The 24,390-nt window shown below is 41.2% G+C and overlaps 6 protein-coding genes across 8 annotated transcripts; 3 read left to right on the top strand and 3 right to left on the bottom strand.

Annotated features, from left to right (window-relative positions):
• Positions 1-1,184: 1,184 nt before the first annotated feature.
• Positions 1,185-6,936, bottom strand: snx5 (sorting nexin 5). The gene is made up of 13 exons (XM_029175378.3): positions 6,775-6,936; positions 5,718-5,822; positions 5,521-5,631; positions 5,187-5,308; positions 4,939-5,062; positions 4,565-4,660; positions 4,359-4,464; positions 4,199-4,274; positions 3,971-4,010; positions 3,800-3,886; positions 3,288-3,447; positions 3,104-3,189; positions 1,185-2,458 (listed from the first exon to the last, which is right to left on the bottom strand). The coding sequence occupies exons 1-13, from the start codon at positions 6,931-6,933 to the stop codon at positions 2,408-2,410; spliced, it is 1,323 nt and encodes a 440-aa protein (XP_029031211.1). The 5' UTR covers positions 6,934-6,936; the 3' UTR covers positions 1,185-2,407.
• A 338-nt stretch (positions 6,937-7,274) lies between these two features.
• Positions 7,275-9,896, top strand: mgme1 (mitochondrial genome maintenance exonuclease 1). 2 transcript variants are annotated; one of them, XM_029175406.3, is made up of 5 exons: positions 7,279-7,997; positions 8,077-8,305; positions 8,390-8,522; positions 8,613-8,740; positions 8,954-9,896. In XM_029175406.3, the coding sequence occupies exons 1-5, from the start codon at positions 7,481-7,483 to the stop codon at positions 8,991-8,993; spliced, it is 1,047 nt and encodes a 348-aa protein (XP_029031239.1). In that variant the 5' UTR covers positions 7,279-7,480; the 3' UTR covers positions 8,994-9,896. The 2 variants fall into 2 exon arrangements, with proteins under 2 accessions (XP_029031240.1, XP_029031239.1); XM_029175407.3 differs by lacking the exon at positions 8,954-9,896 and having other exon boundaries at positions 7,275-7,997; positions 8,613-8,744.
• On the bottom strand, positions 8,519-10,899 carry si:dkey-76k16.6 (uncharacterized protein LOC566817 homolog). The gene is made up of 5 exons (XM_029175413.3): positions 10,744-10,899; positions 10,528-10,638; positions 10,349-10,457; positions 9,633-9,759; positions 8,519-9,541 (listed from the first exon to the last, which is right to left on the bottom strand). Exons 1-5 carry the CDS (start codon positions 10,813-10,815, stop codon positions 9,130-9,132), a joined length of 831 nt encoding a protein of 276 aa, XP_029031246.1. The 5' UTR covers positions 10,816-10,899; the 3' UTR covers positions 8,519-9,129.
• An 897-nt stretch (positions 10,900-11,796) lies between these two features.
• LOC114870538 (long-chain fatty acid transport protein 1-like) lies at positions 11,797-16,117 on the top strand. Its single transcript, XM_029175340.3, has 14 exons — positions 11,797-11,970; positions 12,040-12,217; positions 12,331-12,469; positions 12,554-12,809; positions 12,899-13,069; positions 13,612-13,681; positions 14,049-14,140; positions 14,223-14,332; positions 14,423-14,632; positions 14,707-14,830; positions 14,959-15,096; positions 15,279-15,443; positions 15,537-15,680; positions 15,756-16,117. The coding sequence occupies exons 2-14, from the start codon at positions 12,048-12,050 to the stop codon at positions 15,911-15,913; spliced, it is 1,947 nt and encodes a 648-aa protein (XP_029031173.1). The 5' UTR covers positions 11,797-11,970; positions 12,040-12,047; the 3' UTR covers positions 15,914-16,117.
• Positions 16,118-18,357: 2,240 nt separating this feature from the next.
• On the top strand, positions 18,358-21,358 carry ephx5 (epoxide hydrolase 5). Of its 2 annotated transcripts, none has more exons than XM_029175364.3 (10): positions 18,358-18,512; positions 18,616-18,665; positions 18,805-19,018; positions 19,136-19,316; positions 19,386-19,595; positions 19,676-19,805; positions 20,076-20,287; positions 20,475-20,583; positions 20,674-20,799; positions 20,898-21,358. In XM_029175364.3, exons 2-10 carry the CDS (start codon positions 18,643-18,645, stop codon positions 21,097-21,099), a joined length of 1,407 nt encoding a protein of 468 aa, XP_029031197.1. In that variant the 5' UTR covers positions 18,358-18,512; positions 18,616-18,642; the 3' UTR covers positions 21,100-21,358. The 2 variants fall into 2 exon arrangements, with proteins under 2 accessions (XP_029031197.1, XP_055358312.1); XM_055502337.1 differs by having other exon boundaries at positions 18,404-18,512; positions 18,756-19,018.
• Positions 21,359-21,699: 341 nt separating this feature from the next.
• On the bottom strand, positions 21,700-23,775 carry cst3 (cystatin C (amyloid angiopathy and cerebral hemorrhage)). The gene is made up of 3 exons (XM_029175421.2): positions 23,499-23,775; positions 22,835-22,945; positions 21,700-22,303 (listed from the first exon to the last, which is right to left on the bottom strand). Exons 1-3 carry the CDS (start codon positions 23,697-23,699, stop codon positions 22,202-22,204), a joined length of 414 nt encoding a protein of 137 aa, XP_029031254.1. The 5' UTR covers positions 23,700-23,775; the 3' UTR covers positions 21,700-22,201.
• Between the last annotated feature and the right edge of the window lie 615 nt (positions 23,776-24,390).

Genomic DNA, 24,390 nt, shown 5'->3' with positions numbered 1-24,390 from the left:
CATAGCGGTGAGACTCAAACTGATGCCTATTTTACTGACTTCACACTGGTCTTTCTTGTTATCTTCATCCTAGTCACATTCTTAAATTCCTGGGCTGATTCTGTGAATTTGACCTAAGGGTCACACAAATTAGAAAGATTGAAAGACTGCTGATGTTGACATTATATGTGGTTATTTGAAAAAATGCAATTTTCAGAGAAAATAAAACTAGCATAGTAGTCACTTCCCAGCATGCATTGCTTCAAAGGCCCCCTTCTAGAACTATAAAATCTGATATGGTGTGTTTGTTTTAATATGTGTTGATCATTGTTTTTACATTTTTATGGGAGCAGCAAGTGTGTATGAACTCTTCAAATGGTCCTGAAATGATCTTATCCTCAGGATCCACCACAGCAGTCGATTTTTGGTGTGCTTTTCAAAAACTGTTTGCAGAACCAAACTGCTCAGATCCCACTTAGCAAATAAAGTGTTTGTACTGATAATGTGTCATGAGCTTATTGGTTGAGGGCTGCCATTTCAGCCAATCAGCGAGTCAACCAAACTATACAGGTCAGTGTGACTGTGTGCCTGGTGATGTCAATATTGACTAATCCATCACAGGCAGGTAGAATATAATGTTATTGCACATACTCCTAGACGTTTCATTCAGGATTTTGCAGCACTGTCATTTTTATTTCTTTTTTATAGAAACAGGGTATAGGCAAAAATTTAAAAAAAGTTCCCATTCCCAAGTGTATGCCTGTTTGCCAGATGTTTCGTCTTTAGATGCTTTTTTTGAAGAAACACTGACTTTTATAAAATTCTGATACCACAATCAATATTTAATTGCATTTCTCATAGACTATCAGTTCACAGTGAATGTTTGCTTAGGTCATGTTGCTTAGTGCTGCTCATAAAGTAGGAAGTATGCATTTTGGTGGTGGTGTTTCCCACGAGCACTCTGGCATTTCCTCAGTTTACCTAATACACACCACTATCCCATCCCAGAATCCACAGTGGTCAATGGATTTAACACAAACATGAATACAGCTGTGTTTAAGTTCAAGGGCTCTCAAATGCTCATGGAAACAGAATAGTGAGTAATGGAATACTGCCATCTAGTGGCTCAACAGCTTTTCATAATACAGAATTAATGTATGAAAACCCTACATGAATTATGTGAATTAAATACCAAAAGGCACCGATTACAATTTTGGAATATAGGATTTATTTATTGTTATCATTACAAATTTATAAAATGCTGTACCAAAAGCATTATGTGTAGGAATTCAATTGGAATCCATTACAAATACATTCGGTTTCTTAAAAAACTATTATGCATTATTACACTCTGCTGAGCCTGATCAAGACTGTAAAATATTTTTCACAGTTTTTATACCTGCTTAAAACTGAAGCTCAGAAAAATATATCAAGTCTGACACTCTCAAGTCGGATCCCGTCAAAAAAGGGGGGATTCAGGACAACACAATGAAAAACAGCATTAGACACTACAAAGGACAAAGAAGAAGCTGTGAAGTACTTAGAGTAGACATTTTATGATTCCTGTTTGAAAATGTTCTTTAAAATAAAGACTCAGTCATCAGTATTGGTGATTTTTCACTGGCAAAACTCAAACAAATCACCCTCGCGGCTTTTGCTGTAATCCATCCATATTTAGGAAACCTAATGTGCACCTTTTTTAAAGTCAGAAACCTCTCCCAAGGCTTAAACATGGGGACCAAAGTAACTGTCCATTTCTGAAGTAGAATACAGCTATCTTTGAACCTTTAAAGATGAATTGTCTTGTCAGTCACGGCTTTCATTAGTGGAATCTTAGTTTGGGTGTACATTCATGTCAGCCCCCAGGAATGCACAGCATGAGGATGTTTGTTCCAGGCACTAGTTTTGCATCTGTAAAACTATTCCATTAGTAAACAGAAAATGGCCCAACAAGTTAAACATATGAATATACAATAAAGGATTGAGCAGAAAAAAATGTATCAGTAAGCCTTTTAAAATAGGTATTTAAAACGTATGTATGAGGAAGGAAATGAGTCAGAAATATGCTACAAAGGTGAGATATTATATTTATGTGCATAATGTAAAAATAAGAAACTCAACAAATTACTAGAAACAACCTTGTTGATGCTGCAAAAACTATGGAAGACCTTAAGGTTGGCAGGCTCATTATCTGAAGGCATTCACATATAGTTAGGCTTTCATGAAAAGAAGAAAACATTTGGACCACGGACAGGAAAACAGGAACTCATGAACGTAAACACGCAGACATTGCTCTTACAAGACACTTGGTCTCGTGCAGGGGTTTAAAGCCACACCAAACCACTGGGAGGGAGCAGAAACAGGGTTTGGATTCATGTTGACACAAGGCAGGGGGAGGCCTTGTGTCACGTGAACACTTGAAAACATTTCAGTTGCTCTTAAGCAGGTCGATGCATCCCTGCAATACTGCCACATTGTTCTGTGGAGCAAAGGGAAAACACTGTTAATGCTTCAATAGCATTGCCAATACTCATTCTATTCTCCCACAGAGGAAGTAGGCGGTCAGGGGTGGCACGCAGTCATAAACTATCTCACTCGTTTGTGTGGGATGTAGCGGGACCAGCAGGTTATGCAGAAGTGTTTATCCACAAGCCTGTCAGAGGCTGAGGGTATCTTTTGGACAGCTGTAGAGCTGTTATCCAATCATCAATCATCAATTATCCCACCAATTGTGGGATTGTTGGTTTGTTTTCCTATTGCCTCTCGTCATAGATAAAAGTGTCATTGGGCAAGATACTGAACCCCTAGGTGGCTTATGTGAGTCTGCATAGCAGCTGTACGTGTACTATATGTAAATGAGCGAAGTAGTGTCAAAAACCCTTAAGTACCAGTAAAGGTGGACTCATCTACAAAACAAAAATCATCACTCAACAGTGCCAACTTTTATACAGATCAGGCATAACGACTAGACCATCTGCCTAACATTGTTAGTTCCCCGGCGCTGAATAAACAAGTCTAACGATCAGATACACTAAGCGTAAGGCAGGGTATGATGCACATCATTTCTAACACAACAAACAAAACCCACTTGTATATTAGGATGTTTTTGTACTGTGCTGCTCACCTTGGCATGTTTTATCTCAAGCTCAGCCATCTCTATAAGGTTCTTCCTGAAGGCCACAACACGTCTGCCCTTGAAACTGGTGAGCTCTAAGAGGAAAACAGTGCATAGTGCAAACCATTTTACACACATACACAAAAGTCGGGTTCAGAATGGGTGTGCATCCATTACACACGGATGGACAAACCTTTCTTCCCAGACGCTGAGAGCTTGTCAAATTTCTGCAGGCAGTTTTGCTGATTTTCTTCCGCCTGGGGAACATCCTTGCTTTTCAGTCGAGCCTTATCCAGAGCCTTGTTAGAGTTTTCATAGTCAGCTAATGCCCGAGCTCGCCTGTACAAAAGGTCCTATCGGATCGTTTCAACAAAAGAACAAATTAATAGAGAAACAAAAAGCAAACATAAAACTTTTGTTTTAATTTTAGAAAAAACACACACACATTTATATAGCAATATTTATGATTTGAGCTTAGTAAGGTGGCACGAAGAAAGGGAATAGCTACATTATGGAGAAAAATGACAAAGTAATATCAATTCCTCAAACAACAGAGAAGCAAGATGAGAAGGCAAGATGGTGAAAGATAACCCCAGGAATAGGTACCAGCTGTTTGTATGCGTAAGATGATAAGTAAGCAGCTTCTTAAGTAAAACAAAAGACAAGTGAACTACATAGATTCAATAAAACCATAAGATGTCAAACCTTGGCAGCCTGGATGTCTCTCATGTAGTATCTAAGCAGCTCTGTGAGTTTTAGCTCCTCGTCAGATGCTACTCTTCCCTCCACTTTCTGCACAAACACAAATAAGCATAGAAATGAACTGTCATAGTACAGGTTTTTATTATTTTGCTAAAGGAATGTTGGACTACTTACTCTGAGCTTTTCAAACAGGTCTGACAACTTCTCTAGGTTCCTGAGAAAAAAGGAAAACATAACAGAAAAATACTGGGTTTTGCATATAATTGCATAACATATAATTATCATCAGCATTTTGAATGTGGTGATCTATTCACAATAATAAAAGAGAACCTCCCCTTGTAATCTTCATCAACAAGTTTGTGTTTTTACATAAACAATCATTAAATTACATATTACACTCACTTCTTACTCGCTGTAGTATCATCAGCAGAGATACTGTTCAGAGTAGCAGAGATGTGAATATAATCATCTGCAATATCTATAAGAACAGAAATAATTAGTTTATATAAAGTGCAGTACTACTTAAAATATCACTGTATAGAACATTGGTAAAAAACGATACTTTTATGTGCGCGGGTCATTTTCTCTGCTTTGGCAGTGGAATCCTTTATCTTGCTGTAGTAGTCGAGCAGGAACGTTTTCTCCTGCTCGAAAAAATCATCAACTTCCTGTGTAGTATAAAAAAGGCAAGTTATTTGGCAAAGTGATTATGATGCTGCTTATCCATTGCTGTGTTTATATACTGTAATACTGTAAGCACACACCCACCTTTACTCCTGAAATAAGGACCTCATCAGCTGACTTTACCATGTTTTTAAAGAATCCTCCAAACATTTCCTTGGCATTCTTTCTTCTCACACTGAGCTAAAATGGCAAGATTTAGAATATACATAAATTAATTTAATCTTTGAATGGAGCCCAATTTTAGTATATGATGAGATACAACTGAGCATGACTGAGAATCACCAGTACGTCATCTATATTAACAAACCCCACAGCTACTGTCTAAAGCTACACAGATAAGCAATACTGCTGATCACAGCAGGATGTAAGCTGTGTAGTCACAAGTGTCCAGTAAACTCTACTTCCTCCCTGTTCAACGGACAACTCAGAAAAGGAAGTCAACATTATGAGGAACTCACGTCCTGGTCATACTCTAAGAAAATCTGGAAGTTTCTGTCCTTGCTCAGAATGGGGTGCGAGGACAGTCTCTGCAGGAAGATTTCATGCACTTGGACGGTCTTCTTAAACACTGCCAAATATTCACTGAAATAAATGAAACAGCATAGAATTAAACAAATAATAAATTATAATAAACTATGCTTCAAGATCCACGCTATAAAAAAAATAAATTTCACTATTCTGTTTTTTGCTTGAGTGCTACACTCACGCCTCCAGTTCCTGCTTCATTTTAGCATACTCCTCCTTGGTCATAGTAGCTTCACCTTCACCTAGTTTGTGCATCTTTTCCCTCGGGCTCTCAAAGTCTGGCTTTGGGGGTGCCGGAGGAATCTTATCATAATAAAGAAAAAAATTATAAATTACACATATTTTAAAACCATATTTCTTAATATCTTAAGATCCTTTGTAAATAACACACAAAAGCAGTGTCTCTGTTCCATTTTCTATGTTCTTGCATCAAGAAAACAGTTAATAAAAACAGATATTGATAATGCTACTTAAATTTACTATATGTATGTCATTCAGAAAATAATCCAACTCACTATTAGGCCAGCATATTCCTCTGTCTCAACCAGAGTGTCATGCAGCCAGATGAAGTCTTCATGTTGCCTGGGAACAGAGAATTCTGGCTTCTGGAAAAAGCTAAGCGTGGTCTGGAAACATGAAACAGGGTTCTAAAATTCTGTCAACAATACCATCTAAACATTTCAACTATCGTAGGATCACAAACAACTTTCACCTTTGTATGGACTGTGAACTTCACTTTGTCCCTCTCACAAAGTGCATCAGGAATGTCAATGAGAAGAGAGGCATCATTATTTAGATCCACAGAGACAGAGCGCATCTGAGGAACAATAACACAACAGAGTTAGATGCAGTCACTCTCAGACAATCTGATCTTAAAATGCTCCTCCTGTGTTATTTTGCTCTGTGATATTCGGTCACAATTTGACTAGGTTATGAATTCCATTTGACAATTTATAATCAGACAATGCTTTCAATTTATGTTGTCCATTCACGTATATGACAAAGTCAACAAAGTCTTAGCTTGTAAAGCAGAAATGAATAAGTCTTTCATAGCATTCTAATTATAAGGAGCCTCTTCCCACCCTTCCTCTTCAGTGACTGACTACAACAGCACTGGCTAAAGGTATGCAGCTGTTTTTCACTGACCTATAGAACTTGATGGCTATCATTCCAATTCTGTAACAGATAGCGCCACCTTTTAAAATACTGATGTGGCACCAGTGTGTTAAAGTTGTATGCAAATTCTAACTGGCATACAGTATGTACCACAGCGCTCTTCTACTGCCATTCAATTATGCTACCACTTCCCCGTGTTTAACTACGTAATGTCAGGACATTAAACATGGACAAGACAGTATAAAGCGCATTAAGTTTATATTAAGCTCTGTGGTAGCATTGCCACTCAGAAACAGCACATGCTAACTTAGGTGAAGCTAGTTGGTTAACTTGTCACAATTGTACAAAAGCGTCGGATTCTTATTTGCATAGTTAACGACTACAGTGACGTGCAGATCCACGCTAAACTTAACACTTCTCGCTCAAAGACAGTCACGCCTTTGTAGTTTTGTCAGCGACGTTAAGTTAAAGTGTAGCTACGGCTAACTTGTGTGCTTGTGTAATGTTAGCAGGGAAACAACACAAGTTAGCGCTCAACACTTGCGAGAAGACAACCGTCAGTGTTAAAGCTAGCTAACTAACGTTAACGTTGTCTTACTACTACCCGGATACAGCTTTAGTGCAGTTTACGTGCAAAGACCCATTTAACTGACCTTGTCCTTGTTATTTTCGTCTGGTGTGGATGTCATCATGGTACTGAGTCGAAACAACAAAAACAACAGGCCAAGGAAGATATAAAACAAACTAAATGCAGGAAGCGTCTCCCCGCAGCCTGCCTGCCTGGCTGACGAGCTGTCAAATCGTTTTTTCATCCCCCCCGTCCTGATGACGAAAGAATAGAGCCCGCCTTTACATCAAGATGATTGGACAGTGTGAAATTTACAAATGCTGGGATTTGTTTCTCGCTTAATCAGTCATATTACATTTCTATAACCGTTTTTTGGACAGCGAAAGCTTTTTGAAACTATTTTTATAATTATGCTCATAACGTTTGCTGCTGTGAAATAGTAAATGTACACATATACACATGCAGAATCAGCAATCAGTAACATTAAAAACTGCTACACGGAAGCGTTTCAATGACGCACAGTATCCCATGGGTAATGTAGTTTTTACTTAAAGGACTGCATTCATAAGACCTTACCCGGAACTTTAATTCTCTGCTATGTTAGTTTGTGCAACCGAGAAGGTGCATCGTCCAGGAACTGTTTCCGGTCTGATCTTTACTGTGGGACATGTTGGGGCAAGTACTGTCGGTAAAATGGAGTATAAATTAAACTATATTAGTAGTACACGTTTTGTCCAGTTACGTCACTCATAAATTATTGTTTTCTAGCGTATCTTACAGTAGCCGCCAGAATGTTTAGTCTTAAACGCGTACTATCTGTTGGAGGCATCGTTGTCCCTCAAAGCACCGCCCACTGTGTGAGAAACTTATCAGCATGTTTTCGCCTAAGATCCCCCAAAAAGCTCAGCCCATACAGCTCCGTTGACGGCGAGCGCTACTCCTCTCTTGTGAAGTCCGTCATGTCCTTCAGGGTCAGCGCCCAAACCCCTGAAACCCTCCAAGACGAAGACGAAAACGTGTATGGACCTGTTGTCAAAGCTCATTCCTCCACCTCGAGACCAGAAAGGAGGGTTCCCCAAACTCCGCATCCCTTCTTTGACACTGAAGCGACTGTGGACACAGAGGAGCCAGAGTCAGGAACTCCAGCCCGGATTTTGCTAAAAAGGAATCAGAGCAAGCCTTATGTGCCGAGTGTGACCCGTATTCTTCAGCAGACCCTCTCACCGGAGCAGACCTTCTACTTGGAACGATGGAAGAAGAGGATGATCGCAGAGCTTGGAGAGGATGGATTTAAGGAATACAGTCAGAGTAAGTTTTTTTTATTATCATAGGTGTAACTAACCTGTCATTGCAGCTTCTCAAGTGACCCTTATTTCTTTTTGATCAGATCTATTTAGGCAAGGGAAGGCTTTCCACTCAGCCTTGGAGGATATTCTGACTTCTGGTGCAAAGTGGGAGGACAAAAAGCCACCAGCGTGTCCACCTGAAGTGCAGGGATACATAGAGAGCGTTTCCCACATACTGGAGGATGTCAGTGCAGTGAGAGCTATTGAGAGCACTGTACAACATGACACCCTGAACTATGTGGGAATCGTGGATTGTGTCGCTCGCTACAGGTAAATGTGGTGATTCTGAAGCTTGTTCATAGCAGACGAGTTGGACTGTGACTTCCTTGGCTCACCGCCTATCTTTGTGCGCAGAGGTGTGCTATGTGTTATTGACTGGAAGACTTCAGATAAGCCCAAACCATTCCTGAGCAACACATATGACAACCCTATTCAAGTGGCAGCCTACGCTGGGGCTTTGAACAACGATGGCAACTACAAATACCAGGTCAAATACATTTTATTTATCCACATTTAGTTGCCAGTGTATACAATCTACAAGCCTCTTTATACTCTGCTCATTTTCTTCTGGTTGCAGGTGGAAAATGGACTCATTGTTGTAGCCTACAAGGATGGCACACCTGGCCATGCTCATCAGCTGAGCTCAGAGATGATGCTGGGGTACTGGCAAACTTGGTTGCTCCGCCTTGAAGACTTCACACAAAGGTGAAGCAGTCAGAAGAGTTTATTTTATCTTTTTAAAAATAGATTTACACACATTTGTACTTTGGTTTTAATATATTACCTGTTTGTGGTTAATAATGTCATCTTCAAGAATAAGAACAGTGCAGTCTTTGTCATATGTAATATTTTTTCCTCTTAAATAACAATACAATTATAGACATTTACTGTAATTAAATTCTGCCTTTTCATTTTTAGATCCAGTCGTGCATCTGGTGATTTTTCACAAAAGGTGTGAGGTCCATGCTCATGTGCAGGAGGAGGCTAAAACAATAGTTTTTCACATTCAGAGTTTCTGAAATTACCGTTTTGTACTTATTTCTTAATTTTCTGTGCAACAATTTGCTCATATTCCACAAGTTACTTGTGTAGCTTTATAAGTGCTTCAAATGATAATTGAATGCCCCCCATGTTTCTCTGTATGAGGGGTCGTGTGTGAAGCCAAGGCTTTTGAAGAGCTTATATGAGACCATGTTCTCCTCCTCTATAAAGCAGTACACAGGATAGTCCTGAGCTTGGAGTCTCTTGGCCAAAGTAACGATCACAGCTTTAGCGTAGCCTTTCCCTCTGTGCTCTGGGAGCGTGTACAACATCCCCATGGAACAGGACGCATAGGTCAGAATCCAGGACACAGGTCTTCCCTCCGCATCCAGCACACAGCATGATGGGAAGTTTGTAACCATGTTGCGGATCATCCTGATGGCGTGATTACTATTTCCAAACTTCCAGTTTCGATTTATCAAGGCAATGTGTGATTCATCCAGGGAGCTCAAGGAGATCCCTGAGCTGATGCAGAAGACAGCAGAATGATGAACTGGAATAAGCACTTGTTTCATATTGGAACAAATACATCACTGTACAATAAGCTCTACTGTACCTGTCTATGGTGGGAAGCCTGGACACATCCTCCATCGTCATTATGCGACACAGAGAGAGTTTTTTGGTGGGCACATTCATTTCTGACGCCACTGCATTAAATACCTCCATTTGGTGAACATTGAGTCCTTGCACAGAAGTAATGAAGTTATTTTAGTATTAAAATTCTATTTACAGAATTATAGAAGCTTGGTGATTTTTTTAGATATATGCACTGTTTTAACAAGTCATTAGTAATTTAATAAAATATTGTCAATGTTTCCTACTTTTGGCTTCTTTCCTTTTTTCTTTCAGACTAAATATTTGCAAATACTTACCATCTTAAAGTATTTCTTATGATAATTTCTTCAATAATCTAGGCTTTGAACTTAGTATTGGCCCAAAAAAAGTTTGTGTTTTGTGTTTCAGATGTGATACCTACAAAAAGGACTTTGGACCTTGTAAAAGAACAAAAAGAACATCATATAACAATTAAATCATGGCCACATGGCAACAGTGCAAACTCGAATTGAACAAAGCAGATCTGCTTTGTTGTATTCTTATTAAATATGTATTAACCTAAATTTAATGGCAAATTATTTTATTATAGCAAACTATAAAAATACAATGTGTCTGTGTTCTGGTAACTTTCAGTGACCATAGGAACTAGAGAGAATAGAAGAACGGAGACAAACTGAGTCACGTTAATATTTAACAGTGAAAAATTATTATTATTACCCACACAGTTGAAACTAGTCCAGTCAATAACGGACGACGTCCTTATGACTTTTTCCAGCACAGCGTCGTCGTTAGCAAAAACTACTAAGTCTTTAAACGAATCTCCCTCCTGCAAGAAATCTCAATATTAAGACATTTATTCTTTAAAATGTATGTTTCAAATAGACAAAGATCAGTACCTGTTCACGCAGTGGTTTGTAGATAATCACGCTGAATTTTGGCCATGCGTCCACTAAAATCTTTGCAGGGTCCGATCTGAGTCTGTTTTTGAGAACCAGACATCCGTAAGCCTTGAAAATGAAACGTCAACACTGTGACTTGAAGCAGTTCGGGGGTTATTCGTGCTTTAATAAACGCTATAAACAAGTTGCAACGTTACATGTGACTCCACCGACCTGCTGTGACCGCGGCAAATAGCTTTTCAGCTGGCTCTCAGCCATTTTCAGCTGATCCCCGGTCAGTTCCATGATCCTATAAGAGCACAAGACAACCGTACAGACTGAACGATTGTTTCGGTGTCGGTCCCATTTAAACACGAAAAGGGGCGGGGAAGTTTTTTTAAAACAACTTTATTTAAACATATAATAATTAGAATCTGAATGATATAACTTATTGTCAAGTTTGCACGGGACAAGCAAGAAGCATGATTCGGTTCTACTCCATCTCTTCATACTCTCTACTAAGAATTATTAACATATGTATGTTTAATTATTTAAACTATATCACATTCACATTTTTTTCTAGTTATTGCACATTTATGGTTATTGCACTGACTCATTGTTCTGTGATTGGAGAGTTGAGCTCAGACGCAGCCTAGGGGGAGAAGCTGACTCTGTGTCTGGCGCTTGTGGCGGCCACAGCTCTGTGACGTCAGCCAGATGGGAGGAGCTTAAACAGTCAGTGTGCGGGGTGTGTGGGGTCAGCAGTCATACTCAGCCTGTTTGGACCGGTACAGATGTTCTACGGAAGGACGCTCAGTCCCAAAAATCTTCCCTGCTGACCGGACCACCCAGTGCAGTCTGTGCCTATAATCTACTAATGCATAGAAAAGCACTAGAAAAGACAAAATTTTATAATCATGACTAAACACAACAAAAAATGAGAAATAAATAAATACAAATAATTCTTGTTTTTACCTATTATTAAATTAAACTTTTACCCATTTGGCCCAATGAATAAAATATTATGTTATTATATGATGTTCAATAATCAGAAATTAACAACTCTTTACATTTGTCATTGTAGCTTTCTTCAGCTGCAGCTGCAGCACATGTGTACAGACGCGCTGCATTTTATTTAGTTCATATCCCATAGAATGTTCTTATCAGGAGAACTGGATCCATGTTTGTGTGGGTTCTGAATCTCTGGGTCCTACATGACAGTTTCCTCCCAGAGACATGAATCACACTGACGCAGGGCAGCTAATGTGTTGGAACCTGCTCCGCGACGTGCTGATGCTCATCGTGAATTTTACCTGTGACGACTGCTCTGTGAACATCTGGCAGCACGTAGCTGCTGCTCAAACGGGGGCTTGACTGAACCTTTTAACGGATACAAGCTTGGTCTCCAGCTTCTGTTTATTTCTTTACTTCTTTTTAGAGCGGAAGCCAGAGTTTTGACAGGTAAGCCTCCTCTCACAGACCATCTTTCTATGTGATGTCTTGAATTTCACCCCCTTTGTGTTTCCACAGACTGCGCTATGCGTCGGATGAGCGGCGTCATACTGTGCCTCGGTGTGTTGGGGGCTGTAAAGCTGCTGTCCCTCTACTGGATATGCAGCATGTCAGTGGGGCTGGGGCTCTGCTTGGCCTGGACCGGTTCCTGGAGGTTGATTTATATCGCTCTACGCACCATCAAGAGAGACTTGATGTGGGTTCTTAAAATTGTGCATGTATTTTAGTTTTTCTTCCATTGCCATATGTGACATTGCTTTCTCAGGCTGGACAGTTTGAATTTCCTCTGGCTTCTTGTTGCTCCGAAAGGTGCCTGGCTGTTATTCTGCGACTGAGGGTTTCCATGTGTTGGAATTTGAAACACAGAAGAACCATTCCTGCCCTGTTTGCTCAGACGGCGGGGCTGCACCCGGACAAACCTGCCTTGATCTATGAGGCCACTGGAGAAGTGAGCGCTCACCGGGGCTGCCGAATAAAGCTTTGGAGGAGCCGTTCCATCGGTCACGTTGCTCTGCTGTGTCGCACCTTCCAGGTTTGGAGCTTCAGGGAGCTGCAGGAGCGCTGTGACGCCGTGGCACACTGGGCTCTGGCCCAAGGCTGGGCCGAGGGGGATGTCGTGGCCTTGTACATGGACAGCCACCCCTCAGTGGTGGCTCTGTGGTTGGGTCTGGCCACGGTCGGTGTAGAAGCCGCGTTCATCAACCACAACCTCCGCCAGCGCTCGCTGCTGCACTGCGTCTGCGTGTCTGGCGCTCGGGCGATGGTGTTCGGGACAGAGATGAGCGAAGGTGGGACTCTGTTGTGTAAGACTGCAAACAGACATTTCATAACATACTAACGAACAACGTGTGCGCTTGTTTTTTGCGTGTCCCCCCAGCCGTGTGCGAGGTGAGCGGCTCTCTGCAGCCCGACATGGTTCTGTTCAGCTGTGGCGAGCGTCAGGAGGACGGGGGGAACCTCTGGAGCCTCCGCGTCCAGAGCCTGGATGCGCTGCTGGCCCGCTGCCCCAAACAGCCGCCCAGCTACACGCTGAGGAAGGGCTTCAACGGTAGGGCTGCAGCGCTGCCATGCGCGGTCCCCGTGTCGCACGCCGTTACGGTGCGATTGCAACACCTCCGTCGCTTCAGCAAGTCTTTGCCTGCAGGAGTAAACAGCAACATGACAAACAGCCATCACTGTCACTTTCACTGATTTTCTAATGAGCTGATTCTCAATCCAAATCAAACACATCATTAACTTCCAAACAGAAAACATGGGCTAGTTTTTATTCAATAACATAATTAACTCTAATTTAAACACTTGTTATAATTAGATATTTTTGTGGCTTTTTATACTTATTTTTATGTTTTTTTTTTTTTTTTTTGGTTCCCACATAACATTCCAGGTTAATTCCTTTCAAGTCTTTGCTTGCTCAGTTTGTCAGACCTTGAAATGTGAAAGGGGAGACAGAAATATGTTGAAGGAATGATGGGGACGTCCGGGTCCATTGTTGTGCTTGCAAAAAGGCCAAAGCGAAGCCCAGAGGTGAACAAAGTGTCCCAGCGGCTATAAACACTTACTGATACCTGTTTTGTAACTGTTTTCATGCAGACAGACTCTTCTACATCTACACCTCTGGTACGACAGGAATGCCAAAAGCAGCCGTGGTGGTGCACAGCAGGTGAGTCTATTTAGATTAGATTTATAAAAGGAACTTCACTAAATAATTCAATCAATTATTTTAGGAATTTGCAAAAATACACTTTTGTACATTTCAAAACAACACAGTAGCAACTTTGGTGCGAAATGCCTGAGCTGTTTTATTAGCTGTGGGGCTTCGCCCTGACACGACTGACACAGTTTTTTGTGTGTGTTTATTTATCCAAGATTGTTGGCGCTCTCCCACAACATGTCTAGTCAGCAAGTCATGATCTGTCACATTTTACTACCAAGTGTTAGGTTTAAAGTCGTAACCATCACTCAGTCCTTTTCAGCTGTGCTGGAGTAATGACTTCTATCAAGTGGTTCATTCCAGTTTGTGTTGTCAGGTATTATCGCATTGTCTCCAGTACTTTTCATTCTTTTGGCCTGCGGCACGATGACATCATTTACAACTGCCTCCCTCTCTACCATTCTGCCGGTACGAGCCTAATGTCACTCTTATATATCACTGTCACTTCATTATTGGGCTCCACTATAAGCTCTAGACAACGTGTTTGCAGGTACCGTCATGGGCGTGGGCCAGTGCTTGCTCTTCGGTTTGACTGTTGTAATCAAGAGGAAGTTCTCAGCCAGTCGTTTCTGGGACGACTGCGTTAAACACAACTGCACCGTGAGTGTTTCTCCCATAATGTGTCCACGTTTGCAGCTGATGCTTTGCAGACAGTAATTTCTATATTTGTCTCTATTTGTGTACATCAAGGTAATCCAGTACATAGGTGAGATCTGTCGCTACCTACTGGCGCAGCCAGTTCGTCAGTCTGAGGCCCTTCACCGGGTCCGCGTTGCCCTGGGCAACGGCCTCCGCTCCTCCGTGTGGGAGGAGTTTGTCCACAGATTCAGAATCAAACAGGTGGGGGAATTTTATGGTGCCACGGAGTGCAACTGTAGCCTGATCAACATAGATGGAAAGGTACAGTATGAGTGTAGGATCCCTTTGAACAGTTCCCCCACCTGTATCCTCTCATGTCGTATCCTTGTGTCCAGGTGGGAGCGTGTGGCTTCAGCAGCCGCATCATGTCCGGCTTTTATCCCGTCAGACTAGTGAGGGTGCAGGAGAACGGAGAGCTGCTGAGGGACTCACAGGGACTCTGTATCCCCTGTCTGCCTGGTACGAACACACACACACACACACACACACACACACACACACACACACACACACACACACACACACACACACACACACACACACACACAGAGTATCGTCCATGTTTCCCTTTCTCTCTTCTTGTGCAGGCGAGCCAGGTATGGTAGTCGGACGCATCGGACACAATGATCCATTCAGGAGGTTTGATGGTTACGTTGATCTGGACTCTACTAAGCAGAAAGTAGCTCACAATGTCTTCAGTGTGGGAGACTCTGCATATGTCTCAGGTAAGTCCCTTCAACCCCCATCACAGACTGTGTGTATCCAGCTAATGTCCTCTCATCTTAGTCTGACATCACTTTTATAATTGTAAATCTGTCCTGGTGAATCAGTGTTTTCATCTGTGTCCTCTAAGGATCGCGATGATGAGGCTGATGGTTGGGATTGATTCAGTCTCTCTGTTTCACAGGTGACATAATGGTGATGGATGACTACGGCTACATCTATTTCAAGGACCGCAGCGGCGACACGTTTCGCTGGCGAGGGGAGAACGTCTCCACCACAGAGGTGGAGGGAGTCCTCAGCGCGCTGCTGGGACACACCGACGCCGCAGTCTATGGAGTGTCTGTACCAGGTAGCGAGCGCTGAGGCAGGACAGCCAGAAAAACACAGTCACTGTGGGTGGGAAGTTTTTACCTTTCACCGTTTATTGTCTGGATGTGTGCAGCTGTGGAGGGGAAAGCTGGGATGGCAGCAATAGCTCATGAAGGCCCGTTGGACCTGGATGCATTCTTGTCCTCGGTACGAAAGGCCCTGCCCTCGTACGCGTGCCCCGTCTTCCTTCGAATCATGCCGTCCGTTGACACTACAGGTAGGACACGAGCGCACAAGCGCACACAAGGGTGACGAATGACAAACTCTGATTGTGACTGAATTGTGTCCACAGGCACCTTTAAAATTCAGAAGATGCGGCTGCAGAGGAAAGGATACAAGCCGCAAGACGCGAGTGAGAAGATTTATTTCCTGAACAGTCGCGCCGGACGTTACGAGGCTGTGACCGATGAACTGTATGATGCCATCGTGGAGGGAAAAGTGCGTTTATGAGGCAGGAGGCGCGTGAGGAGAAGACACTGACTGCTGAACAACATAATGTCTCTGTTTCAAAGGGAAAATAGTGAAAAAGCGTTACCTACTGTAGGACATCATATGTAAAGACTGTGCCAAGACTTAAAGTGAATGTAAAAAGTGATGCTATTTTTTGACCAAATAAGTTGTTTTTTAAATGGAATAAAATTTTCTACACTGTCAGGATTTCAGAGTGTGAATAGGAAACAATGTTGATAGCTTTGGAAATGGGCCCTCATAAAAACGTAAATGTTCATTTGGGAAATTTCAATTTACAAATGTCAGACAATTTAATTCACTTGAAAACTGCATTTCACTAAAACAGCTCATTATGGGTTTGAAAAAGTAGCACAACTGGGCCTGAGTTATGCTTAATGGGGTTTGAAACTGTCTATTCACCCTTTAAACAATCTGAGCGCCTCATCCAGAACAAATCAGCTCTGACAGCCGACCGATCTGTTTCATTTGATTCACGGCCCTTCAGGAGCTTCATACATGATTAATACAAAATACAGTCTTGCAATCAACGTGTTTACTAATAACCTTTAATGCGCTACATTATCTTTATTTACAAAAGGCAACTTTGAATTGTGCTCATCTCCAGGGCAACTGCAGTATGAGAGGGGTTCATTAGGGAGACAAGTGAGGAAAACAGTTTCATACAGGTATGCAGCTGTTGTTTTAAGAGGACTGTCAAAATGTGAACTTATCTCCATCTGTTATTTTCATGCCTGTCTACACATGAGCTGCTACACATACCTGAAGGAGCCTGAGCAGCAGCTGGTTGATACACGATCAAACGAGATCTAATGTTTCTGTGGACGTCCCTCTGTTCGTTTGTTGTCTTCTTCATCATCCCCAATAATCAAACTATCAAAACTAAGCTTGAACTTAGAGCTCTGTATGCTTTTTGCTGGTTCACTCATTTACAACATCTGAATCTTCCAATACAGCAGTCACACAAAAGACGGGTTTTGTGGCTTAAGGTGATGAGAGGGTGATGTAGCAGAAAGTGAGATGTGCTAGAATTCCTTATCTATATATGACTTAATGTCATGTCAATAATTAATTTAATTAATTACAACATCTTTTGTTGTTTCTGCACTTAATTATTTAGCAGTAGTACCTGGACACGTCGCCACCTACAGGCCACCAGCAGTTTGACGTTTGGAGAGAAATGTAAAAGCTTCTACTATTCCAGCCTGACTCGGCATGTAGTGTTTGTGTGTGTGTGTGTGTGTGTGTGTGTGTGTGTGTGTGTGTGTGTGTGTGTGTGTGTGTGTGTGTGTGTGTGTGTGTGTGTGTGTGTGTGATAGTGTGACTTATGCTTCAGGTATTTGATGATGTTAGTTCTTTAATCAGTGCTGGCTCCATCTGGTTGTCAGATTTCCACAACCACAAAAACATTGTGATTGGATGACTTGTGTAAGACACACCACAGGTATGTTACTAAACTATATTACTATCTCTGTTGGTTTTATTGTTTTTTACAACAACAATCTTGTGGAGTTGTGTATAGTTATACGAAAACTGTGATGTTGCATTTATTCTAGTAGCCTAATAGGTTTATAAAAGTGTCACAATTCGATTTATTGCCACTCCTGTCTAGTAGCTCACAGCTTCACTGTTTCCAGTTCAAGTTCAGTTACAAATTTGTGTGTTGTCATTTTCTATTTTTTGTATGAAAATGTAGCTGTAATGCAGCATTTTATAAGATATTGGTGATCCTTAAAAATGTAAAATAAAAATAAAAATAAAAATCTAAATAAAATCCAAACAAATCATATAAATCAAATATTTTGTCATACATGTTTATTGGCCAATGTTTACTGACAAGGATGCTGTAATAACAAACAAACCCAAAATAGACTAAAGAACAAATAACACTAAAACTGATTTCATGGCTTCAAAAAAATGCCATTTACCAATAATTGATTAGAACATGAAATTCACATAAGGCCTCATTTATTTGCTTGACAAATGTGCTGTTGATAAAAACAACATTAAACCATAGGAAAAACTCCTTGTTTTGTTATTTACCCATTGTAATCACTTAAGTAGACAATTCTCAGTGCATCTGAAAGTGTGTTTGCACAGACTGTGACTGAATTCTGATTCACAACCTGAAGGTCACAAGATTAGTGTTCAGTGGTATTTTCTCATTGTGTTTTATCTTTTATCTTCAGAAATTATGAGGGAATTGTACATGACTCCAAATATATATGGTTGGAGGAAAGGACTGAGCACAGTTAAAACTATTTTCCAGAAATTAGGGGTTTTAAACATTTTTTAAATCAAGTCAATACAAATGTATTGAACGAGCGGCTCGTCGGTGCGTTTGTCGAGCTATCAAGCGACGACACACCTGCGCCGGCTGACGGTCCTTCCCCATTACGCAAGCGTCGACGTCATCATTCCTCGCAGCCAATCAAAAGTCCGCCCAGCACAAACCTGCGCCACACACAGTTTTGCGTGGTTTGGTGCAGACGTGAAGAGCCTCGCCTGCAGACGGGATAATCCTTAATCCAGTTACTGTGAATTCTAGCTAAAGGAAGGGTTTAAAGCTGACATCTACAAGGTAAACGCACAGTGACTGTATTTTAGCGCGTGCATACGCTTTGTATATAAAACTTTGAAAGTTTTGCAATGCTAGAAATGAAACGGTGACCTCTCCCCTACAGGTTTAATCCTGCCCACCTTTGGACGCCATGCGAGCGCTAAACGTTTTGAAGTAAGACGGCTTTTAAATACACCATTTTATTCCATTCTTATGCATTCTTAAATACACCATTTCATCCACATATGTGTTTATTGTTATCAGAGCTTCGAACATCTCCAAGCTTTTTACCAATGTTTCCCACATCCTGCAGAGAAACTTTCTTTGGCTTGGACGCTGTCCAAAAGCAAGTTCTGATAGGATCAGCCGTGGCTGCAGGAGGGCTACTGGCATACTTGTTGCACAAAAGGAAAGCCATTAGGACTATTCCTCTTGGTAAAGGATGGTGGGGAGCAGGAGAGAAACTACTGTCAGAGGATCAAAAGATCTACCCCTTCCAAGTGAAAACGTCAGATGAGGAGATTCAGGTCATATTGAGCTGTTTTATTATACTTATCATCACCTGTGACCAAGGTTAAAGTAGTAAAAGTACTTTTAATAAAACCGCATAATGTTTATTCATGAGCAATGTTCTTATTTGACAGGACCTTTATGAGCGCATTGACAAGACCCGCTACGCCGACCCTTTGGAAGATAGTGGCTTCCAATATGGCTTCAACTCCACTTATCTCAAGAAGGTGGTTTCCTACTGGAGGCACGAGTTCGATTGGAAGAAGCAGGTGGCAATGCTCAACAAATATCCACACTTCAAAACCAAAATAGAAGGTACACGCAGCTCCACGTTGAATGCGTGTGGTTTGGATGTTTGACCTACAATCAGCTGCGTGTGTGCAGGTTTGGATGTGCACTTCATCCACGTGCGGCCACCGCACCGGGAGAACCAGAAGGTTCTGCCTCTTATGCTTGTGCATGGGTGGCCCGGTTCCTTCTACGAGTTCTACAGGATCCTGCCACTTCTCACAGAGGGCCAGGATGGTGTTGCATTTGAGGTTATTTGTCCGTCCATCCCTGGCTACGGTTTCTCAGAAGCCTCTCACAAACAAGGTGGAATATTCTGAACAGATGTTTGCGTGTTTTTCAGTTTCAGCACCTGTTTACAGATCTGTTTTTCCGCACCTCTCCAGGATTCGACAGCCTTGCTGCTGCTCGAATTTTCCTCACACTGATGGAGCGTTTGGGATTCTCTCAGTTCTATCTGCAGGGAGGAGACTGGGGCTCCCTCATCACCACCAACATGTCACAGATGAAGCCTCAGTAAGATGGTTGCCAACACAAGCTCCTACTGATACGGGTTATTACTGCTGTGGAATTTCCAACAAATAGCTTATTTTTAAAGCAGGCATTGTGCTGTTCCTACTTGTGAAACAGTGCTGTGCAGTGTTAAAAATGCACTAGTTAACAAAGTATCAGCTCTAGAAATTCCTGGGAACTGACGGCTAGAAACAATGTTTTGCCACAGAAATAAGAACTTGTATCTGGATGCATGAAATTGAGGAAAACTGCTATTTTCTGTTTCTGTTTCAGGTGTGTGAAGGGTCTCCACTTGAACATGTGCATGGTAATGAGAGGGTTCAAGTTGCTGTTGTCCCTCATAGTTGGTCCTTATCTTCCCTTCCTGGTGGGTTTCAGTCGGGAGGACGTCCGCAGATTGTTTCCTTATATGGAGAAAAATGTCTGGAACATGCTGAAGGAGTCGGGCTACATGCACATTCAAAGCACAAAACCCGACACTGCAGGTGGGGAGATAAACAATGAGTAAACAAGCTGTGTATCGTAGTTCCACCAGTAATCGGGAAATTGTTGCTCTGCAAAGTATTTATATGAACACTCTAGAAATAAACCCATGCTAGTTTCTAATTTTTGTTTTGTAATATGAGTTTAGCGATACCTCAGTTCTCAATACAGCTTAATGTGTGCTGACAGGCTGTGGATTGAACAGCTCTCCTGTGGGCTTGGCTGCCTACATATTGGAGAAATTCTCCACCTGGACCGATATGAAGAACAGAGATCTGGCAGATGGTGGACTGGAGAGGTACAAGTTCAGAAGCTACACCCTGTAAAGAGAAATTAACCTGAGATTGTTGCACACTGGAATTTAATCCAAGTGGCTGTTTTTGATCAGGAAATTCAGCCTGGATGACCTCTTGACAAATGTCATGATCTACTGGACCACAGGCTCCATAGTCTCCTCAATGCGCTTCTACAAAGAGAACTTCAAGAGTGATCCTAGCTACAGAATGGATGGAAGGTATGTAGCCACGCTTGAACTGGCAGAGCCTCCTTTTATTTGAGAGCCTTTTCATCTTATTTGCAGTGACCCTAATAAGATTCCTTTCTCTGATTTAGGACAGGGATTTTTGTGCCCACTGGATTGGCAGCTTTCCCTGCAGAGCTGTTGCACTGCCCTAAATCCTGGGCAGAGACTAGGTACCGAAACCTCTGCCATTACACTTTTATGCCTCGAGGTGGTCACTTCGCAGCATTTGAGGAGCCCCAGCTGTTGGCCAGTGATTTTTTCCAGTTTGTAAAAAAGGTGGAGAAGTCCTAAGTCCTTTTTGAAGCTTTTTCATACCAATGTTCAGTTCTAATTATTGTTCTTGTGTTTAAAGAATCACACTAAATTGCCCATAATACAAAAAAATCCCTCACACTACATTAATTAATGTAGAACTGAGGAACTGTTTACACAAAGGTGATGTATGATAATGAAGGTTAACATACACTGATGATACTGTGTTCACATATTAAAGAAAGCAGTTATATAACCTTTCTAGTCAAATGGTTACCAATAAAGCTTAAAAATTTTAGACCTTGAGAATAAAAAGGTGATGTTATATTTTTCCTCTAATAATTAGATGGGAACATATAAGTTATTGTGTAGTTACCTTCTATAAATAAAAACAATGTAAGAAGAATAATGTCATTTCATGAAATATTACTTTATCTGCACAAATCATAATTAAGTCAAACTCATTATTTTTACTAATGACTTATACTGTCGCTACATTCAAAACTATGCATTCTATAGCATTCAAAACTTACCTGGCCACATTTGATAGAAGGCACAGTTGTTACTGTATACACAAGCATAAATCTGATCAATAATGCCATATACTGAATGCTGAGTTGAATAAGACACGCACACAAATTCACAAATGCTTCTTTAATTAGTTTGATTTTGTTATTTGCCGCAATTAGTTACAGAGAATTAAAAAGCAGTTTTACTTCTTAACATTACCAATACTGCAGAGGTTATTCTGAAAGCCCCTTTCATACTCTACACAAGCTAGGAAGACATTAAATGTTAAACTATTTTGAGCTGTTGTAAATGACATAGCTGTGACTACAAAGCAGTAGCAACATAAAGAAAAAAAAAATCCATTGATTGTCACCTCTTTTGAGTTTTATTTGTAACTGTTGGATCAGTAGTGTATTGCATCTGGCCAGATGTGTGTCAAATACAAATTGTCATGATTCTGTGTAGAGTATGAAATGGGATGAGATATTATTTGGGAATGAGGTATAGTGCCTTTAAAAAGTCAGACTTCTAGCATACAGTGCAATAGCACGAGCAAAATGTAAATATCATTTTGGTAGTTTGTCTTAATGAAAATACTGCTTTATTACGAAAGATATTCGGCAAATAATGCTTAGACTGAAGAAGGCTGTTCGCTTGTCTGGCAAGACTGATCTGTAACCTTGATGAAGTTGTCCCATGGCCGATACCACACAGTGAATGTACAGTCCATACTCTGAGGGAGAAAGTTTAGAATATGCGTGTGAGTATATCGGAAACAAAAACAGAAAAATTCTAAACACGATTTCATTATAAACCTAATGTAATCATTTAAGAAGGCTGACATGTAGTAAGATTTTCCACTCCACAATTGTTTCACAATCTGACAGCTGGTACAGCAGCTGGTAGTCTTAACAGGTCAACAGTAAACATTTTACTGTGGATATTCCATTTATAGTTGCGACTGATTAAATTTTTGCCTGACACATGCTGCCCAAATATCTCAGGCTGACCTAAGAAAATGGTGTTATTTTTACAGAATGAGGCTAGAGGCTGAAGAAATGTCTTATCTCCTCCTAGAGAAATAAGAAACATCTTGATCTGACTCAATTTTATGCTGTGCCAAAAATATGCAACGGGGGTCAGAGACTGATAAAAGATCTATCTGAATACTGAAATATAAAAACAATTAGAGAGAGGAAACCAGGTGTAACAACTTTTATTTAAACTGAAGATAAAGCTTTAAGTGATTCAGTGAAGACATTACCCGGGCCAGTGGTGAATCCTGGATGGTGTCACACGTTTCGGCTGCAACTTGTTTTCTGCAGCTGGTCCTCTCCATTAAAGCATTGATGATGTACTTGTAGCCAGCAACCAACTGTAGACAGTAATGTTTCAGACTTACTACAAATACAGAGAATAATAATAACCTTATAATACAGTAACAAATTGTAACAAAACTTTTCGGGTATTCAAAAGTGCACTCAAAGTGTGTGCTTGTGTTCGGGTAGTGTCCTTTACAGATGGCGACAGAAAAAACTCAATAAACACACTTTCTGGGCATTAGTTCAACACTCACGTGTTGAGACCGGTTCCCCACATACTTGTTTTTCAGCTATGCCTGCGGATTGGGCGTGAGAGCCACTGTTATAAAACATGATTAAGCCGGAAGACATTATGGGCCCATGTTTTCACTGGGGACCCTGTTTGCCGTGTACAGGTTTAAACAGAATGTACACAGTATATAACGAGTGTATTCAGTTTAGCTATTTCGAATGCGATTGTTTTTTTAGTGACGTCACCGTTTAGGCGTCCTACTGTATGCTAATAGCTGAACGCAATAGTAAGATTATCTCGGTTTTACTGGATGGGGCTCAGCTAAAGCAATAAATCATGTGGCCATGAGTAAATGCAGATTAAACGCTACTGACCTGTCTCTGAACCTTCGTCACGACGGTTGGTTTATAGACGTACATGTCGTTGGTGCCTTTGTTGTGCTGAGCAACGGCGAAGTTCAGGGCATTTTGAGCCCCTGGGTCAGAGATATCTATGGTCGTCCAACCTCCCATCAACTGCGCCCCTGCCTCGAAGGCAAAAAGGGCTGAAAAGACGATCAAAACGCTCTTCCACATCCTATTTCCTCCGACTACAGACGGTCAACAACTAAGCGAAGACGATGTCTGCTTTCCAAATAAACAACGGCGTCAGCTTTATGCTTGTGGGCGTGGCCTGCCTGATAGCCAATCAAAACTCTGCAACGCAAACAAGCCAGACAGTATCTGGTAGACGCGTGCGCTGAGAAAATAAATTTAAAAACAGTGGGTTTAAAATAAAATGGTTTTATCCAAAAAAGCCAACTTTAACAAACCTTCTAAAAAAGCTTCACTGACACCATAGGTTAAAACTGTAACATACAGTAAAGGCAGGTACAGTTAGGGAATGTAAAAGGTGCCATCCATCACATCACGCCTGTCAAATTATCTAATGTTTAGATGTGAGTGAGTTTTATAGATATACTTTATATGCTAAATGTGTTTTCTAATTTTCAAATCCTAGTACTGATGGTTCCAGTAGTAATCCTAATGATACATTATATGAAGCTATTAAAAACGGGTGACCTCTGTCCTTCAGATACAATCTACTGGTGGCTATCATCAGGTGAAACCTTCGCGCTTGGATGGCCTGGCTCCTTCTGCCATACAACCAGGGTGAAGTTTGATTTGTCTGTTCTTCCCTGGCTAGTTCTAACAAGGTTCTAACAAACATGATGGATTAATTTCAGTTTCATAGCAGCAGCTGTCAACAGCTATTCTTTCTAACTTT

This window comes from Betta splendens, chromosome 15 (genome assembly GCF_900634795.4).
Source record: "Betta splendens chromosome 15, fBetSpl5.4, whole genome shotgun sequence".
Classification (NCBI taxonomy): Eukaryota; Metazoa; Chordata; class Actinopteri; order Anabantiformes; family Osphronemidae; genus Betta; species Betta splendens.
This window is presented reverse-complemented; position numbering and strand designations above follow the sequence as displayed.

Coding starts and splice junctions, on each gene's coding strand:
- mgme1 (XM_029175406.3), top strand. CDS start 7,481: ATGTTTAGTCTTAAACGCGTACTATCTGTTGGAGGCATCGTTGTCCCT. Junction 8,306..8,389: donor GATTGTGTCGCTCGCTACAG/GTAAATGTGGTG, acceptor CTTTGTGCGCAG/AGGTGTGCTATGTGTTATTG. Junction 8,523..8,612: donor ATGGCAACTACAAATACCAG/GTCAAATACATT, acceptor TTCTGGTTGCAG/GTGGAAAATGGACTCATTGT.
- LOC114870538 (XM_029175340.3), top strand. CDS start 12,048: ATGCGTCGGATGAGCGGCGTCATACTGTGCCTCGGTGTGTTGGGGGCT. Junction 12,810..12,898: donor CGGGACAGAGATGAGCGAAG/GTGGGACTCTGT, acceptor GTGTCCCCCCAG/CCGTGTGCGAGGTGAGCGGC. Junction 14,633..14,706: donor TGATCAACATAGATGGAAAG/GTACAGTATGAG, acceptor CCTTGTGTCCAG/GTGGGAGCGTGTGGCTTCAG.
- ephx5 (XM_029175364.3), top strand. CDS start 18,643: ATGCGAGCGCTAAACGTTTTGAA. Junction 19,806..20,075: donor ATGTCACAGATGAAGCCTCA/GTAAGATGGTTG, acceptor TTTCTGTTTCAG/GTGTGTGAAGGGTCTCCACT. Junction 20,288..20,474: donor CACAAAACCCGACACTGCAG/GTGGGGAGATAA, acceptor GTGTGCTGACAG/GCTGTGGATTGAACAGCTCT.
- si:dkey-76k16.6 (XM_029175413.3), bottom strand. CDS start 10,815: ATGGAACTGACCGGGGATCAGCTGAAAATGGCTGAGAGCCAGCTGAAA. Junction 10,458..10,527: donor ACAAACCACTGCGTGAACAG/GTACTGATCTTT, acceptor GATTTCTTGCAG/GAGGGAGATTCGTTTAAAGA. Junction 9,542..9,632: donor AGGCTTCCCACCATAGACAG/GTACAGTAGAGC, acceptor CTTCTGCATCAG/CTCAGGGATCTCCTTGAGCT.
- snx5 (XM_029175378.3), bottom strand. CDS start 6,933: ATGAAAAAACGATTTGACAGCTCGTCAGCCAGGCAGGCAGGCTGCGGG. Junction 4,465..4,564: donor TCCTTATTTCAGGAGTAAAG/GTGGGTGTGTGC, acceptor TATACTACACAG/GAAGTTGATGATTTTTTCGA. Junction 4,011..4,198: donor GATACTACAGCGAGTAAGAA/GTGAGTGTAATA, acceptor CTTTTTTCTCAG/GAACCTAGAGAAGTTGTCAG.
- cst3 (XM_029175421.2), bottom strand. CDS start 23,699: ATGTGGAAGAGCGTTTTGATCGTCTTTTCAGCCCTTTTTGCCTTCGAG. Junction 22,946..23,498: donor TGACGAAGGTTCAGAGACAG/GTCAGTAGCGTT, acceptor TACTGTCTACAG/TTGGTTGCTGGCTACAAGTA. Junction 22,304..22,834: donor AGGATTCACCACTGGCCCGG/GTAATGTCTTCA, acceptor TTTCTCCCTCAG/AGTATGGACTGTACATTCAC.